The following is a 15,908-nucleotide window of genomic DNA, read 5'->3' on the forward strand; positions in this document are numbered from 1 at the left end:
AGAGCAGCTTCAGATGCAAACATTCCTGCTCTCAAGACACACACACACACACGCACACACACACACACATATATAACTGATTTGATGTTGACATCATCATTTGTTAAATTTACACAGAACATTTTCACGGAAAATGTAAACTGTAAGGCCTACTACAAATGCAGTGAATTTACTAAAGTTAAAGTAAAAACTAAAAAATATTTTCTTATTTTATTATATGTAATTCAATGGATGCATCAAAACTAAAAAAAAAAAATACATAACACTAGGAGTTAGAGTACAAAAAAGATTCACAAATGGTAAAACTGATTTTATAAAACAAACAATTCTGAAATTGTAAAAGAATATTGTTAAAATGTTATGATGTTGATTGGAAACTAAAAAATGTAACACCACTATGCATTATGCCCCTTTAAAAACATGTTCTTCATCATCTTGACTGGCTTTGGTATACTTCCCTCAATATATATTTCCCTATGAATCATTATTATGGGTAAATAACATTAAGCAGTCCTGCTAACTGAGAGATGTATGAATACACATACTGCAGTATAAAATTCTCTCCCGGCTGACATAGTTCTGTCATCGCACAGTACTCTATTTTATTCACTAAGGGATCTGTCTATGTCATTTAGCACAAACCAATTCCTCATGCACTGCATCCCATGATTCATTTTGGTATATCGTGGCTATATATGATGAAAGTTTACTCTGCTGTCTTTCTTTCCATTGGTTGCAATGATTATTTTATAAACACCAGGGAACTATGCTTCAGTGAAAAAATGAAATCACATCTCTCTCTCTCATGCTAAACGTTTGCAAAACAAGCAGATACTCTTGCGATAGGATTGTGATTTCTGTCTGAGCAGCCATGAAATGCACAGAGGGAGATCATGCTGGAGAATGAGTGAGTGAGAATGAGAACGAGAGAGAAATATTGAATGGAAACCGCATCAACTTCTAGATCATCCACACTTTCTTCGTCTTATCGCTGTTTTTTGTCCTTTCTTCATCTTTTTCTGCACTGCTCCTGCACTAAGTGAGAGAAATGTCTCTGTTTATCTTGTCTTGCGTCTCATCACTTGCCTCTTTCTGAGGGCTGATAGCAGAGACTACAAGTGAGTGCTGCCTTTGAAGTGATAATGGGATCGTCAGGCCATCTTTGTTGTAGCTTTAAAAGCAAAAAAGCCAAAAAAAAAAAAAAAAAAAAAAAGCCTCTCATCCATGAAAATACAAAGGTATGCCAGGATCCCATTATTTGGCATTGTTGCGCCACGACTTTCATTACTTATAAACAAGTGAACGCAACAAGCCTATTTTACTGACACAAATACGAAACACAACAAAACATTTGGCATATCATTGATTTAGCGTCATAATGAGCAGAAGGTAGACTTTTTTAGGATTTTCTGTGAATTGCAATAGTGAGATCCAGCAACAATGCTGTCTTTGAGAACACTGCAAAATTCCCCTTTATGCTTGATTTCTTTAATTCAGGTTGACTCTTTCAATGACGTGGTTAAGTTAGCTCAATCTACTGCGCAGACAGCTCAATGAATTGGCCTGTCAATCATGGGGAGATTTTGCATTCTGCATTAGTAACTACAATCTGCTTGCCTGTAACACAATTAAGCAACAAATAGAAACCAGTGTTGGTCTCACTGCATCTGTCAGCTTGGGATGTAAAAGGACTCACCTGTGATCAGACGAGCGGAGGTGAATAATTAAGTTGAAGGTCAAAAACAAAGCTTTTACACTGACCTATTGATCTGCATCAAATGTTACAGCCAACAAAAGCAATACATACCCAGTGTGACCTCAGTCTGCATAGGCATGGAGAGAGCCGGGTGGGAGACCTCGCAGCTAAACAGGGCATCATTATCCAGCTGTGGATTCAGAGTCCAGGTGAGCTTGGCCTGGACCAGCACAGACCCATCGCTCTGGGGGATTTGCATGTTGCTGAAGAAATACAGGGGTTCTGTGCTCTGAACCCACCGTGGGAACTCTCGGCTGACTACTGTCTCTGGGATGGTCTCTGTGGCCGGGCTGGGCTCTTGACCTGGCTGTTTGGCCATGTAGCTCCTCCCAGGGCTCTGTGTGTAGAGGCGTCCGGGCCTGCCCTCCGGACCCAGCAGAGATAGAGACTTCCTCAGCTTAGTGTCATCCAGATCTCTGCTGATCAGAGGTCTGGCTCCACGCACGCCAGCTGAGCCACCACCCTCGTAACCAACAGTGGGTGAAACATAGGAGATCACCTCTATCAACTCTCCATCCCGTTTGAAATATACCTGTCAAGAGAGATGAAAAGTTAATGATTCAATCAGAATAATACAATAATTTACCTATAAAGTGCAACTGACATGTTTTCAGTCAAAAAGTTTACGTGACATAAAATAATAATAAAATAATATATATATATATAAAATTTTTTATGTCACAAACTTTTTGACTGAAAACATGTCAGTTGGACTAAAAATGGACTTCCTCCAACTGGCCTCTAAAAAATATCTGAATGAATACATTAATGAATGAATGAATGAATGAATGAATGAATGAATGAATGTGGGATGGCTACAGACTCCAACCAGATCATTATGGTATAAGAATAAAAATATATAAAATAATGCAAATAAATAATATTACAAATATGTAAATGAATCAACAAATAAATACATAAATAAATATATAAGTTACAACCGTATATAGACAGTGCATTTTATAACAAAGAAGAAGCAAACAAGCAAGCAACTAACTGTCTCCGAAAATATGCTGGTCTTAAAATAAATTAGAATAAAATATGTAACATTTATGAAATAATGTAATAACAACAATAATGAAAATACTATTTTTACTACTACTAATAATAATCATTATAATTGGCTCCAGCTATACTTTTTTGTCGTTGGCTGGTGAAAATACATTTAATTAAAAACAAATATTTATTAAATTCCATTCGTAATACATTTTAATTACTTCAGACACTTGTGACTTGTGATGTTTATATTCTTCAGATGTCTAAGAATTGTAAACAAAGACTGTGAATGCACTTTGTGTACAACAGTACAATAGTCAGTTATGTCATCGCTTGATTTTTAACTGGATATGCAGGCTGATTCTGAAAGCATTTTTTCCAGATTACACATCTAAAGCAAGAAAACCAGCATCATTTTGGTATAAAAAAGGTATGAGAATTTCTTTTCTTAAAAAAACAATCAAAAAAACAACAAGAGAGGACGCAATAGTCAGTATTTGCTGCAATCAAAGTAAATTGTGAAATTACCTAAACAAAAGTATCTGGGACAATGCAAGGAATTATTCAGCCCAGAGGACCAGTGAATGGAAAATATACGCGACACAGTTTCTGCTTTGTGTTTGTGTTCCACTAGCGCGTTGCTGTAACAGCTTCTCTCCACTACAGTGCATTTAGGTATTAAGATTCCCTGCCTGTAAATCACTTGACAGGGAATTAAGTTCCCACTTCAAACACAACCTCCAGATATGTGTATTAAATTCAGTAGGCCTAATGCCTGTAGCATTAATGTTTTCACAGTGCTCTGCTTGTACCCCTTTTACTCTCAATCCCTCCCTTTCCACAAGAAGAAGGAATAAGAGGGGTTCGGCATAAAGCACTGCATGCTATATATATATATATATATATATATATATATATATATATATATATATATATATATATATATATATATATATATATATATATATATATATATATAATCTGCTTGCCCGTTCAGGGACCTTTGGACAATTTAAATTCCGTTTGCCCAAGATCAAAGTTTCATTGCATTACAGAAGACCTATCTTTGCACTGTATCCCTTTTTTGTCCTTTCGTTCTGTGTGTGTGGCTTTGTCTGGCTTTGATTTGATCTCACCATTTATGTCCCCTCACTCTGTTGGGTAAATAAACATAATATAACATGGGTGAATTAAGCTCAAGTCCTTGGGAAGTCTTGTTTTCAATGTCACAAGAATTCAGAGGCAGAGGAAGTGAGAGATAGGCTTGTAAGGGACACTGTTTTTGTGGCTAATGTGCTCTAAAGTACACACTTTATCTTGGCTGCTGAGAGGGGTTAACAGCCTATACTACACTGTGGCTTTTACTTGCATTATCTGACCATTTGTGCCTGCAGACACAGGAAAGAGCAGACAGATGCATAGCAGAACCCTAAGCTATTAGCTAAGGGTCTAGAGAGTAGCTAATGTCTAATATTAGTGATTGTATGAGATAACAAAACACTACTTTGACTATGGAGCCATTTGGAAAATACAATGCAATAACTCAAGCTATGGCTGAATAGAGGCTAGTTCAATTGCAATGTATGGAGGTTCAACAGGCCTCAGTTTTACTTAGTCAAACAAATTCACACAAGGGAGTCTTCAGAGCATGCGTACTGCAGCATCAATGCCACAGTTTATCACATACCTGCTTGCCATGTAAACACAGTTGCACACAGTTGCATAAACCCTGGCTGTACCAGAGCCATAGCTGGAGTTTGTGGGGCCCCGGTGCAGGTTATACCAGTAGGCCCTGTTTGAAATTGTTGAATTTATATGTTCCTTCTATTTATTTATTTGTGTTGATTACACAATGTTTACGTTTTTTCAGGTTTGTTGGTGTCCAGGTACAGAACCCGTGTAAAATATCACTGCATAGTCTTTACTGTAAAAATTGAATATACAGTCAAACCAAAATGTATTCAGACACCTTGAACATTTCTCACATTATCACAGTTTATTTGCTATAGTCTAGAAAATGGTGATAAAATATGACAAGAATTCACAGTTAAACAGTGTCCGAACAAATTCATCTTGATAATATCAGATAACTTTGATAGAAAGGTATGTAATGGATTACAAATCAACCAAAAATTCAGACAACTGTTAGTATGACAATATTAACACAACTATCAATACTCTGTTGATCAATTACCAGGCAAAGCTACATTTTGTTCAGTCTTTAAAAAGGTTGCACTGGCAATTGAAGAAAAAATACTTAAGCAAAATATGGTCAGGTCAAAGTGTCTGAATAAATTTTGGTTTGACTGTGGATTAAATCTTGTTAAAACTATAAAGTAATTTGTTAAAGAGGAGTGAGTGGTTTACGTTCTTTCATTTGGACTAACATTAAAGGGTTAGTTCACCCAGATAGCAAAATTATGTAATTAATAACTTACCCTCATGTCGTTTCAAACCCGTAAGACCTCAGTTTATCTTTGGTACACAGTTTAAGATATTTTAGATTTAGTCCGAGAGCTCTCAGTCCCTCCATTGAAGCTGTGTGTACGGTATACTGTCCATGTCCAGAAAGGTAAGAAAAACATCATTAAAGTAGTCCATGTGACATCAGAGGGTCGGTTAGAATTTTTTTGAAGCATCGAAAATACATTTTGGTCCAAAAATAGCAAAAACAACGACTTTATTCAGCATTGTCTTCTCTGCCGTTCACGAGTCAAGAACCGTTTCTGTCAGATGCGTCAGATTCGAGAACCGAGGAGCTGATGATACTGCACATGTGTGATTCAGTGTGAAGCAGACTGAGACACAGAGCTTCTGAACCGCACTGATTCTTTTGGTGATTGATTCTGAACTGATTCTGTGCTAATGTTATCAGCCCAGGTAAACCGAAGGCTTGCAATCATCGCAAATGACGCCATTACGTCGAGTGCAAAAGAACCAGTGAACCGTTTTCTTCAATCGGTTTATTATATCGAACTGTCGGAAAGAACTACTGGTGATCCGAAAACCGATGCAACCGGTTCTTGACTCGTGAACGAGTCAGTCTATTGTTCATTATTTGGCTCGGCTCTGTGTTCATCTTCAGTTCTCTCTTCACAGCAGTTCAGTCAGTGTACTGTTTGAGTACATGAATTACTCTGGGATATTGGTTTGTTTGAATTCAGAGGGAGTGTCAGCCACATTAAAAAAAGTTAACAGCTTAAGTCATTTGTGGATTAATGCATATTGGAGATGCAAACCATTTAAAATGATTCAGTTTGATTTGGTGAACTGAATGATTCAATCGCGAACCTGATATCCAGACTGCTTTGTTTTGAGCTCTCTCTCACAACAGACACGGAAGAGAAGACAATGCTGAATAAAGTCGTCGTTTTTGCTATTTTTGGACCAAAATGTATTTTCGATGCTTCAAAAAATTCTAACCGACCCTCTGATGTCACATGGACTACTTTAATGATGTTTTTCTTACCTTTCTGGACATGGACAGTAGACCGTACACACAGCTTCAATGGAGGACTGAGAGCTCTCGGACTAAATCTAAAATATCTTAAACTATGTACCAAAGATAAACGGAGGTTTTACGGGTTTGAAACAACATGAGGGTAAGTTATTAATTACATAATTTTGCTATCTGGGTGAACTAACCCTTTAAGGACACAGACAGCAGATAGAAAATTAATGCATGGTCACTTTAAGAGACAATGCATTGATGATAGACATCCGATTTCTTTCTCCACTGTTTACTTTCACTTTAGACATAATTGATGGTTTTTTTTCGAGGATACTCTCCGATATGGATATTTTGAACATTTTTCATGTATTTGTCATTACAACAGCAAGAAGAGGCAAATTTCACTGTTGAAGCACTGTCATGTCCACTGTCTGATCACCCCGTTCTTGTGTGTGTGTGTGTGTGTGTGTGTGTGTTTCTGTATATGTCTGCATTTCGTGCGCACATGGTGTTTTGTTTTGGTTTTGATCGCTCGTCTTGCACCTATCTTTGGCGTTCCTCCCTCCCCCTCATTATCACAGTTTCCGTTTCTAATGGTTTGACCTCGCTCACCTGAATTCAATGTCTGTTCATCTCTTGCTCTATTTATTCCCGTCTGTCGCGCCTATCGGTGCCAGATCGTTGTTCGGCAACAATCCCCGTGTATCCACTTTGTCTGATCCTGTCAAGCCGTGTTCTGTCGTGCCTCTGTTTGCTGCTATTGGTTTGTTTTGTTTTTCTTTTTCCCCCCTCCCTCATTTCCTAGACCGGGCACCGGCATTTCCCAGAAGAGTTTTTGCACGGTCGCTGGCTCGCTCGTGGCTTCCTCCCCTCTCCGCTATCATCGCGGCCGCGCCGTTGAGCGCCCCCTGCCGGGTGTTTTTGCAAGGACATTTGAAGTCTCTTTTTCTGTTGGACATTTTTCCTAATTTCCCGGCCTGTTTTGTTCATTGGAGGAAGTTTTTTCTTTTGAGGTTTTTGAATAAATTGGTCCTGCACCGTAACCTGCATCTGTGTCCAGTTGTGTTCCTGACAGAACGATCTGGCCAAGATGGACACAGCAGGTACAGACTCTGTCAGAACCGCAGTCACCCAGCAGGGTGTTCTTTTGGGCCAACACAAAGCCAGACTCACGAATACCACAAGGGAGATGGAGTTCTTAGCCAACCAAGTGGCTGAGTTGACCAACCGGATCCAAGAGCTGCAACGAGAGGCTCCTCAGGGTGGTGCAGTTCACCATCTTTCTCACCATGAGCCTGAGCCCCGATGCAATAACCCACCACCCTATGATGGGGACCCCAATTCCTGCCGGGCCTTCTTGTCCCAGTGTTCTGTGGTGTTTTGCCTTGCAGCCACGCACATACGCACTTGAGATGTCCAAAGTGGCTTTTGTTTTGACTCTTCTGACCGGCAAGGCCAGAGACTGGGGAACCTCCGTCTGGGAGACCAAAGCTCCCTGTTGTGCTTCTTTTTAAAGATTTCCGCCAGGAGATGGAGAGACTGTTCGACCGCTCTGCAAGAGGTCAGGAAGCGGCTGACCAGCTAGCACGGCTCCGTCAGGCGGGTCGCTCAGTGACGGACTATGCCATTCATTTTAAGACTCTTGCAGCGACCTGCGACTGGAATGAGGGGGCCTGTCGAGCTATGTTCCGTGCTGGGCTAGAGGATGACATCCAGGATGAGCTGGCCACTCAGGACCTGCCACGTGACTTTGACGATCTGGTTAACATGGCGTTGCGCATCGAGGGTCGCCTTCACCGCCGTCGTCAGCGCCTTGCAGTTCGTGCACCCTGGAGGACTGAGGAGTCGTCATCTGTCTCCCCCACAGAAACCACTGAGCCTGAGCCTATGCAGGTGGGGCGCCTTCGGCTCACTCCTCAACAAAAGCAGCAACGCCTCGCCCTAGGACTATGTCTGTATTGCGGCAAATCAGGTCACTTCGCAGTGGGCTGTCCACTAAAAGTCAAGGCTCACCAGTAAAGAGGGGGATCCTGGTGAGCGCTACCCCTTTATTACATCCCCCCTCCTCTCGCACTCTCCTTCCTGTCTCTATTCAGTTTGGTGGTGTCCTTAACTCCTGTACAGCACTGGTTGACTCGGGAGCTGAGGGCAACTTTATGGACCTCTCTCTAGCCACCCGTTGGGGAATTCCTTCCATTCCTCTTCCCAAACCTATTCCTGCCCGTTCATTGAATGGCACTTTAATAACCACTGTCTCATATGCCACTCCCCCTGTTAATCTTATAGTCTCGGGCAATCACCGGGAGGTGACCACGCTGTACCTTCTTGAATCCCCGAGTGCTCCCATAGTTCTGGGGCACCCGTGGTTGGTGCAACATGGCCCTCACGTGGATTGGTCCAACAACTCTGTCCTGTCTTGGAGTAAGTTTTGTCTTGCGTCTTGTCTGGGTGCTGCCTCTTTTCCTGTGTCTGTGTGTCCTGTCTTGCAGGTGGAGGCTGCTGATTTGAAGGGGGTCCCGGTGGAGTACCACGACCTGTGCCAGGTGTTTAGTAAGTCCCGGGCCACCTCCTTACCTCCACATCGCCCTTATGACTGTGCCATTGAGCTCCTCCCAGGCACTTCTCCGCCCAAGGGTCACTTGTTTTCCCTTTCAGGCCCTGAAAGAGAGGCCATGGACAAATATATTAATGAATCCCTCAAAGCCGGTCTCATCCGACCCTCTTCATCTCCTGCAGGTGCTGGGTTCTTCTTTGTCAAGAAGAAGGACGGCTCCTTGCGTCCTTGTATAGATTATCGAGGCCTGAATGACATCACTATTAAAAACAGGTACCCCTTGCCTCTAATGTCATCTGCCTTTGAGTTATTGCAGGGAGCCAAGGTCTTCACCAAGCTAGACCTTCGGAATGCCTATCACCTTATTCGCATACGTGAGGGGGATGAGTGGAAGACAGCTTTCAACACACCTACGGGACACTTTGAGTACCGGGTCCTACCATTCGGTCTGACCAATGCCCCAGCTGTCTTCCAGGCCCTGGTTAATGACGTGTTGAGAGACATGGTGAATCGCTTTGTCTTCGTGTATCTTGATGATATCTTGATATTCTCCCCATCTCTGCAGGTACACACTCAGCATGTTCGCCAGGTGTTACAACGGCTGCTGGAGAACCAGCTCTATGTTAAGGCGGAGAAGTGCGTCTTCCATGCCCAGTCGGTTCCGTTCCTGGGGTTCGTTGTTTCTGCGGGGGAGATCAAAGCCGACCCCTGTAAGGTAAGGGCCGTTGCCGAGTGGCCAGCTCCTGACTCTCGTAAAGCTCTGCAGCGGTTCCTGGGGTTTGCCAACTTCTATCGGCGGTTCATCCGGAACTTTGGTCAGATTGCTGCACCTTTAACGGCACTCACCTCTCCCAAGGTACCGTTCAAGTGGAATACTGGGGCACAGGAGGCCTTTGATAGATTAAAGTCCCGTTTTATCTCTGCTCCTGTCTTGTCTATTCCAGACCCTGAACGGCAATTCATTGTTGAGGTGGATGCCTCCGATGTCGGAGTGGGCGCGGGTCCTATCTCAGCGGTCGCACGAGGATGGAAAGGTGCATCCCTGCGCCTTCTTCTCCCACCGCCTGAGTCCCCCAGAACGGAATTACGACATAGGTAATCGGGAGTTGTTGGCGGTCAGGCTGGCTTTGGGGGAGTGGCGTCACTGGTTGGAGGGCGCGGCTCAGCCCTTCCTGGTCTGGACGGATCACAAGAACCTCGAGTATGTCCGTTCGGCCAGGAGGCTGACCTCTCGACAGGCTCGCTGGGCCCTCTTCTTTGGCCGGTTCAATTTCTCACTGTCTTACAGGCCCGGGTCAAAGAATGTTAAGCCCGATGCTCTTTCTCGTCTCTTCGAGGCTCCTGGGGGAGGGGAGTCAGCAGACACTATCTTGCCCAAAGGGGTGGTGGTGGCATCCCTCTCTTGGGACATCGAGAGACGAGTAGAGGAGGCCCTACTTAAGGGGCCTGTGCCGAAGGGGTGCCCAGCGGGTAATCTGTTTGTTCCCACCAAGTTGCGCTCTGAAGTCATCCAGTGGGGTCACTCATCCAGGCTAGTCTGTCATCCAGGAGTCCGGAGGTCGCTGGCTGCCATCCGTCAGCGATTCTGGTGGCCATCCATGGCCAAGGATGTCAGGCAGTTCGTGGCTGCCTGCTCGGTGTGCGCTCAGAACAAGACTTCCAACGCGCCTCCCGTTGGTCTGCTCCACCCATTGCCCATCCCTTCCCGCCCCTGGTCACATTTGGCCCTTGATTTTGTCACTGGCCTTCCGGAATCCAAGGGTAACACCGTCATTCTTACGGTGGTGGACCGTTTCTCTAAGGTGGCCCATTTCATTCCCCTTCCCAAGCTCCCCTCAGCCAAAGAGACTGCTCAGGTGATGGTTGATCATGTATTCCGGATTCATGGTCTTCCGGTCAACGTGGTCTCTGATAGGGGTCCCCAGTTTGTCTCTCGGTTTTGGAGGGAATTCTGTCGGCAGATCGGGGCCTCTACGAGTCTGTCTTCAGGATTCCATCCCCAGACCAACGGGCAGTCCGAGCGGGCAAACCAGGATTTGGAACGTTCTCTTCGCTGCCTGGCATCCCACAATCCCGGCTCCTGGTGTCAACAGCTGTCCTGGGTAGAATACGCCCATAACTCCCTTCCTGTTTCTGCCACAGGTATGTCCCCATTCCAGTGTTCTGTCGGTTATCAACCTCCCTTGTTTCCCACACAGGAACCCGAGGCTGCGGTCCCGTCTGCTTTGGCCTTTGTCCGACGGTGTCGCCGCACCTGGAAGAGGGCCAAGGCGGCCTTGGCCCAGGCTAATAGGCGGACTAAAGCAGCGGCCGACCGTCACCGAACTCCTGCTCCCCGCTATGTGTGTGGTCAAAGGGTATGGCTCTCTACCAAGGACCTGCCTCTCAGGGTAGCCTCACGCAAGTTGGCACCCAGGTTCATTGGCCCATACCGGATCACGAAGGTCCTGAGTCCGGCGGCGGTGCAGCTCAAGCTCCCTACCATGCTTGGTCGGGTGCACCCTGTTTTCAATGTTTCCAGGGTTAAACCTGTGTTCTATTCCCCTCTTGTTCCATCTGCCCCAACCCCCCCTCCCCCCCGTCTAGTGGATGGCTCCCCGGTCTATACGGTGCGGAGGTTGCTAGATGTCCGACGTAGGGGTCGGGGCTTTCAATATCTTGTGGACTGGGAGGGCTATGGCCCAGAGGAGAGGAGCTGGGTTCCGGCCCGGGACATCTTGGATCGGACACTTGTCGAGGACTTCTACCGGCGACGAGGTGAGCCCCTTCCTGCGGCGCCTGGTGGCGTCCGTCGGAGGGGGGGTACTGTCATGTCCACTGTCTGATCACCCCGTTCTTGTGTGTGTGTGTGTGTGTGTGTGTTTCTGTATATGTCTGCATTTCGTGCGCACATGGTGTTTTGTTTTGGTTTTGATCGCTCGTCTTGCACCTATCTTTGGCGTTCCTCCCTCCCCCTCATTATCACAGTTTCCGTTTCTAATGGTTTGACCTCGCTCACCTGAATTCAATGTCTGTTCATCTCTTGCTCTATTTATTTCCCGTCTGTCGCGCCTATCGGTGCCAGATCGTTGTTCGGCAACAATCCCCGTGTATCCACTTTGTCTGATCCTGTCAAGCCGTGTTCTGTCGTGCCTCTGTTTGCTGCTATTGGTTTGTTTTGTTTTTCTTTTTCCCCCCTCCCTCATTTCCTAGACCGGGCACCGGCATTTCCCAGAAGAGTATTTGCACGGTCGCTGGCTCGCTCGTGGCTTCCTCCCCTCTCCGCTATCATCGCGGCCGCGCCGTTGAGCGCCCCCTGCCGGGTGTTTTTGCAAGGACATTTGAAGTCTCTTTTTCTGTTGGACATTTTTCCTAATTTCCCGGCCTGTTTTTGTTCATTGGAGGAAGTTTTTTCTTTTGAGGTTTTTGAATAAATTGGTCCTGCACCGTAACCTGCATCTGTGTCCAGTTGTGTTCCTGACAAGCACGGGACGTGTCTCTCTGCGTGCGCCCTGTGTGCACAGAATGCCGCGCGTGGTAGCTGAAGTGGGCTCTTTCACTTCTTTTCTGTTTGCTTGTTTAAACTGCAAATTGTATTTGTTCATTCAGGTGAAGGAGAGCTCGGTTCAGTGTTGCTGTCTGTGAGACACGTCTTTTGCATGTGCACCAGTTTTTCCGCGTATTGTGTTTGAATACTCTTTTGAATGTTTAAATGGGCAAGGCTTAAAAACATGTGTAAATGATAAGAATTCATAATGATGCACAGCCCGTTACTGTACCGGGGCCCCACCTCAACCAGTGACAGCACTGCACCGGGGCTAGGGATAGGCTAGTCAGAAATTTTAATAGCCCCGGTTTAGCCCCATTTCTTTATGAAGTAATTCTGACATCATCAATATCATTTGTTTTCTTAGTACTCCCATATTGGTCTAGGGCTAGCGTTATATAAAGTGATTTCACCAAGTACTCTCTCTCTCTCTCTCTCTCTCTCTCTCTCTATATATATATATATTAAGACAAAATGTGATTATTTTAAAGGGGTTTTCTATACCCACACACACATACATGGCAAAATATTACTGATTAGCTTAATGTTTATCTATGTTAATTCTATCATACAAAAGTAAACTAAATTTATAGCTAAACTATATACATTTTTATTAATTCTATCTTGGCTTGATCAATGTTATGTGAGAGTCCCATATCTTTGGTTGACATGCCAAATCTCCTGCAGTCCCTACATGTCACCAGCATGAGGAGCTATAAATCCTCTGCCGCAATCTGGGTTAGGTCTGAAAGAGAGAGAGGTAGTCTGCCTCTGCAAACAGTGCACAGAACTCCTATTCATAGCCATGCTAATCACCAAGGTAACGGTCACACAACATGCTCAACTCATTCCAATCACTGTTCTTAGCAAACACGGTCTCTTCAATTATCTATATTGTAATACAGCTCGTGGAATTTAGCCCTGTTTTAACAGAATTCAGTTTTTGTGTTTTGTGGATGGCGTACCTGAGTTTTTACTTGAACAAAGTCTGAACATATATGCTCTCCCCAACATTTTCTAAAGAAATGTGAGTCTACATGCACAAGAGTTTTGTTTAAAACTGTTCAAACACTCCCTGCAATGTCCAATTGGGATGTTAACTACAGTACATTTTAGTAAGTGCCATTAATCAGTTCAAAAGAGCATTGCTTATTACTGGTAATGTCTTATCACACAATGAGCAGGAAAAGTCATTGTTTATTTTCACAGGGGATAATCAATTGTCCTTATAATAATTTCTCTCTAATGTGTCTTCAATAATTGCCTTGTAACTAGAGCCATAGTCACAATGCTCATTTCGGTCAATACAAATTGGATATTAGGCCTATATGATGGGCTGTTGATGGGTTGCCCTTTGATTGGTTGTTGTCTGGGGAAAAGCAGAGTTTCTAAAGTCTTTAAAGTCCTTTTTATGGAGATTCTGGGCTGTCACACATCTTACTCCTACGCAGCCCGAAATAGTTCTGCATTAATGCAGCACTTGTGTCTCACGCCTTAGTAAGGAGAGTAATTACACAGCAGCCAATGTAGAGTGTATCCAAGCACGATATATTGCACAATAATACAGTAAGTGCTGAAATAAGCCAAAATAACATGTAGTTCAGTGCCCTTGAAGTGTTTTGATATTTCTTAAGCCCAACGTTACAAAGTAAAGAAAAAAAACCCTTCCGTTTTCTGGTCTTGAATGCAACAGGCTTTTCACAATGTCTGTGCACAAAAAAAAAACATGTATGTGCCTGCACCTCTGTGTATTTAAATGAGCGCAGCAAACAAGCAGCGATGTAATTCTGTGTGCTCGCTAGAGCACAATGCTTCACGCCGCCAGTGGAGCGGCTTGCCCGTGAATGGACGTTAATGAAAGCACCTGCATGCAGCTCATTGCCAAGTGCACTATTTTGAGTGGAAAGCTCATTTAGAGACTTGACAATAGTGGCTGTTCCTTTGGCCTCTTTTTCTGCTTCCTAAAATTGTCATATTTCATCAATGAAGTGTCAAAGGAATGATGGCCTTACTTGTGCTGTTACAATGCGGGAGAGAGAGATGAACAGACTTAATGACAGATAATATAGGGGATTATTATCTAGTCCTCTTTCAATCAGCAGCAGATTGTGCAGAGGACACACCAGCCTGGCCCGACAGCTGATGGACTGCTGTTTTTTCCAATGCTGCTCTTCATGGTATTTAAAGACAAGAAACATCCCTTGAGGTCTATCAGCCATGTAAAGAGACTCCCAAACAAAATGCACTACTTTGATGGTATGGTGTAAATGATGTAAATTAAAAATATCAGTAGCCTATAGAGAGTAGTTATATTTATGAATGAGTGAGTGAACGTGATTTTTTTTTTTTTCATACTCAACTCATTGTTACTCCTACTGACTGCTGCTATTTTTTTCAGTGGAACACAAAGGTGACACTTTCAGTAATCTTTACTTAAAAAAAAAAACTGCCCCCCCCCCACAGAAACCAAAAAATCAAAAATGAGAAGACTCGTAAAAACAGTAATGGAAAAAGGCATTTGAAGTTGCAGAAGATTAATCCAATGCTGCGGCCCTGGAGCACAGCAGTATCTTATTTGTGGGGTTAGTGAAGCAAGAGGCAAATGAGTAAATAAACATCCTGCAATACAAGATAAATATTAGATTTGGTATTTAGATATATTATTTGGTTTGGTTTTAAAACTTTTTTAGTGACTACTTTTAGCTTTCGAATTCTTTAAAAAAAATTACACTGATTAAATTGACAAATCAAAAAATCACTATATTCCAACAACATTTTTATTATGATCCTGGATCAACAATATTGTCCAAAAATATAGACTTGGCCCAATACCTACGCCTAAACTTAACCCTACCCATAATTTATTCCTAAAATCAATGGGAAATGATTAAGAAGGCTGCACCTAACCCTGTTTGTAAGCCTAAAACAGATATTTCCTGAAAAGTTATATCTCAATTCTGATTGGTTGATTGGAATGTTGTTCCAGGATCACCAAGGATGTTGATCCAGGAACATGTTGTACAGGAACATGTTGTAAGGCAAAAAGGTTTAGAAAAACATTTATAATTATATTCACAGGCTACTTGAAATGTGGAAAATGTGTGAGAGACCTTTATATCTCTGAATAAGTAAGTCTACATACTACTAAAGGAACCGGCTTACTCGCTATTGAAGATGACACAAAACAAGCCACATTCTACTAACAGCACAGATCTGAAATATTATCGCAAGAGCCTCATCAGCCTCCTAGACATCCAGGAACCTTTGACTAAGATCTTTTCAGCTCCAATTTAACCACTGTTTCTTGGCTCCCGTGGATTGTCTGCATTAGCGGATGTACCTGGGAGTTTGATGAGGACTCGGAGCGTGCAGCCTACGCTGATGAAGCGGAGACTGTCTTGTGTGAATGAATGGCAGTGGATTGGCTGGTAATGAGGGGCAGAGCTGCTGGGTGAGCGCTCCTTGGGACTTGCTCTCATGGGTTTTGTGCTAATGCAGGCCAGAACTGGTCAGCCTTGTGCTCAGCAATGTGACTCGTCAGGTGGGGTGGTTGAAATCTTTTTCACACCACATGCATATCACGCTGTGCTCTTAATTGCTGGAGATTGGGGCAAGATAGATCCGG

General features: G+C 43.7%; 1 protein-coding gene across 2 annotated transcripts in view; it reads right to left on the reverse strand.

The window, feature by feature from the left end:
• The window catches only part of LOC113095964 (immunoglobulin superfamily member 21-like), a 105,676-nt gene that overhangs the window by 12,753 nt on the left and 77,015 nt on the right, over positions 1–15,908 (reverse strand). For both annotated transcript variants that reach the window (XM_026261333.1, XM_026261334.1), the window contains exon 5: positions 1,808–2,288. In XM_026261333.1, coding sequence (XP_026117118.1) covers positions 1,808–2,288 — 481 coding nt within the window. The remainder of the gene's footprint in view (positions 1–1,807; positions 2,289–15,908) is intronic.

This window comes from Carassius auratus, unplaced genomic scaffold, assembly GCF_003368295.1.
Source record: "Carassius auratus strain Wakin unplaced genomic scaffold, ASM336829v1 scaf_tig00215812, whole genome shotgun sequence".
NCBI lineage: Eukaryota > Metazoa > Chordata > Actinopteri > Cypriniformes > Cyprinidae > Carassius > Carassius auratus.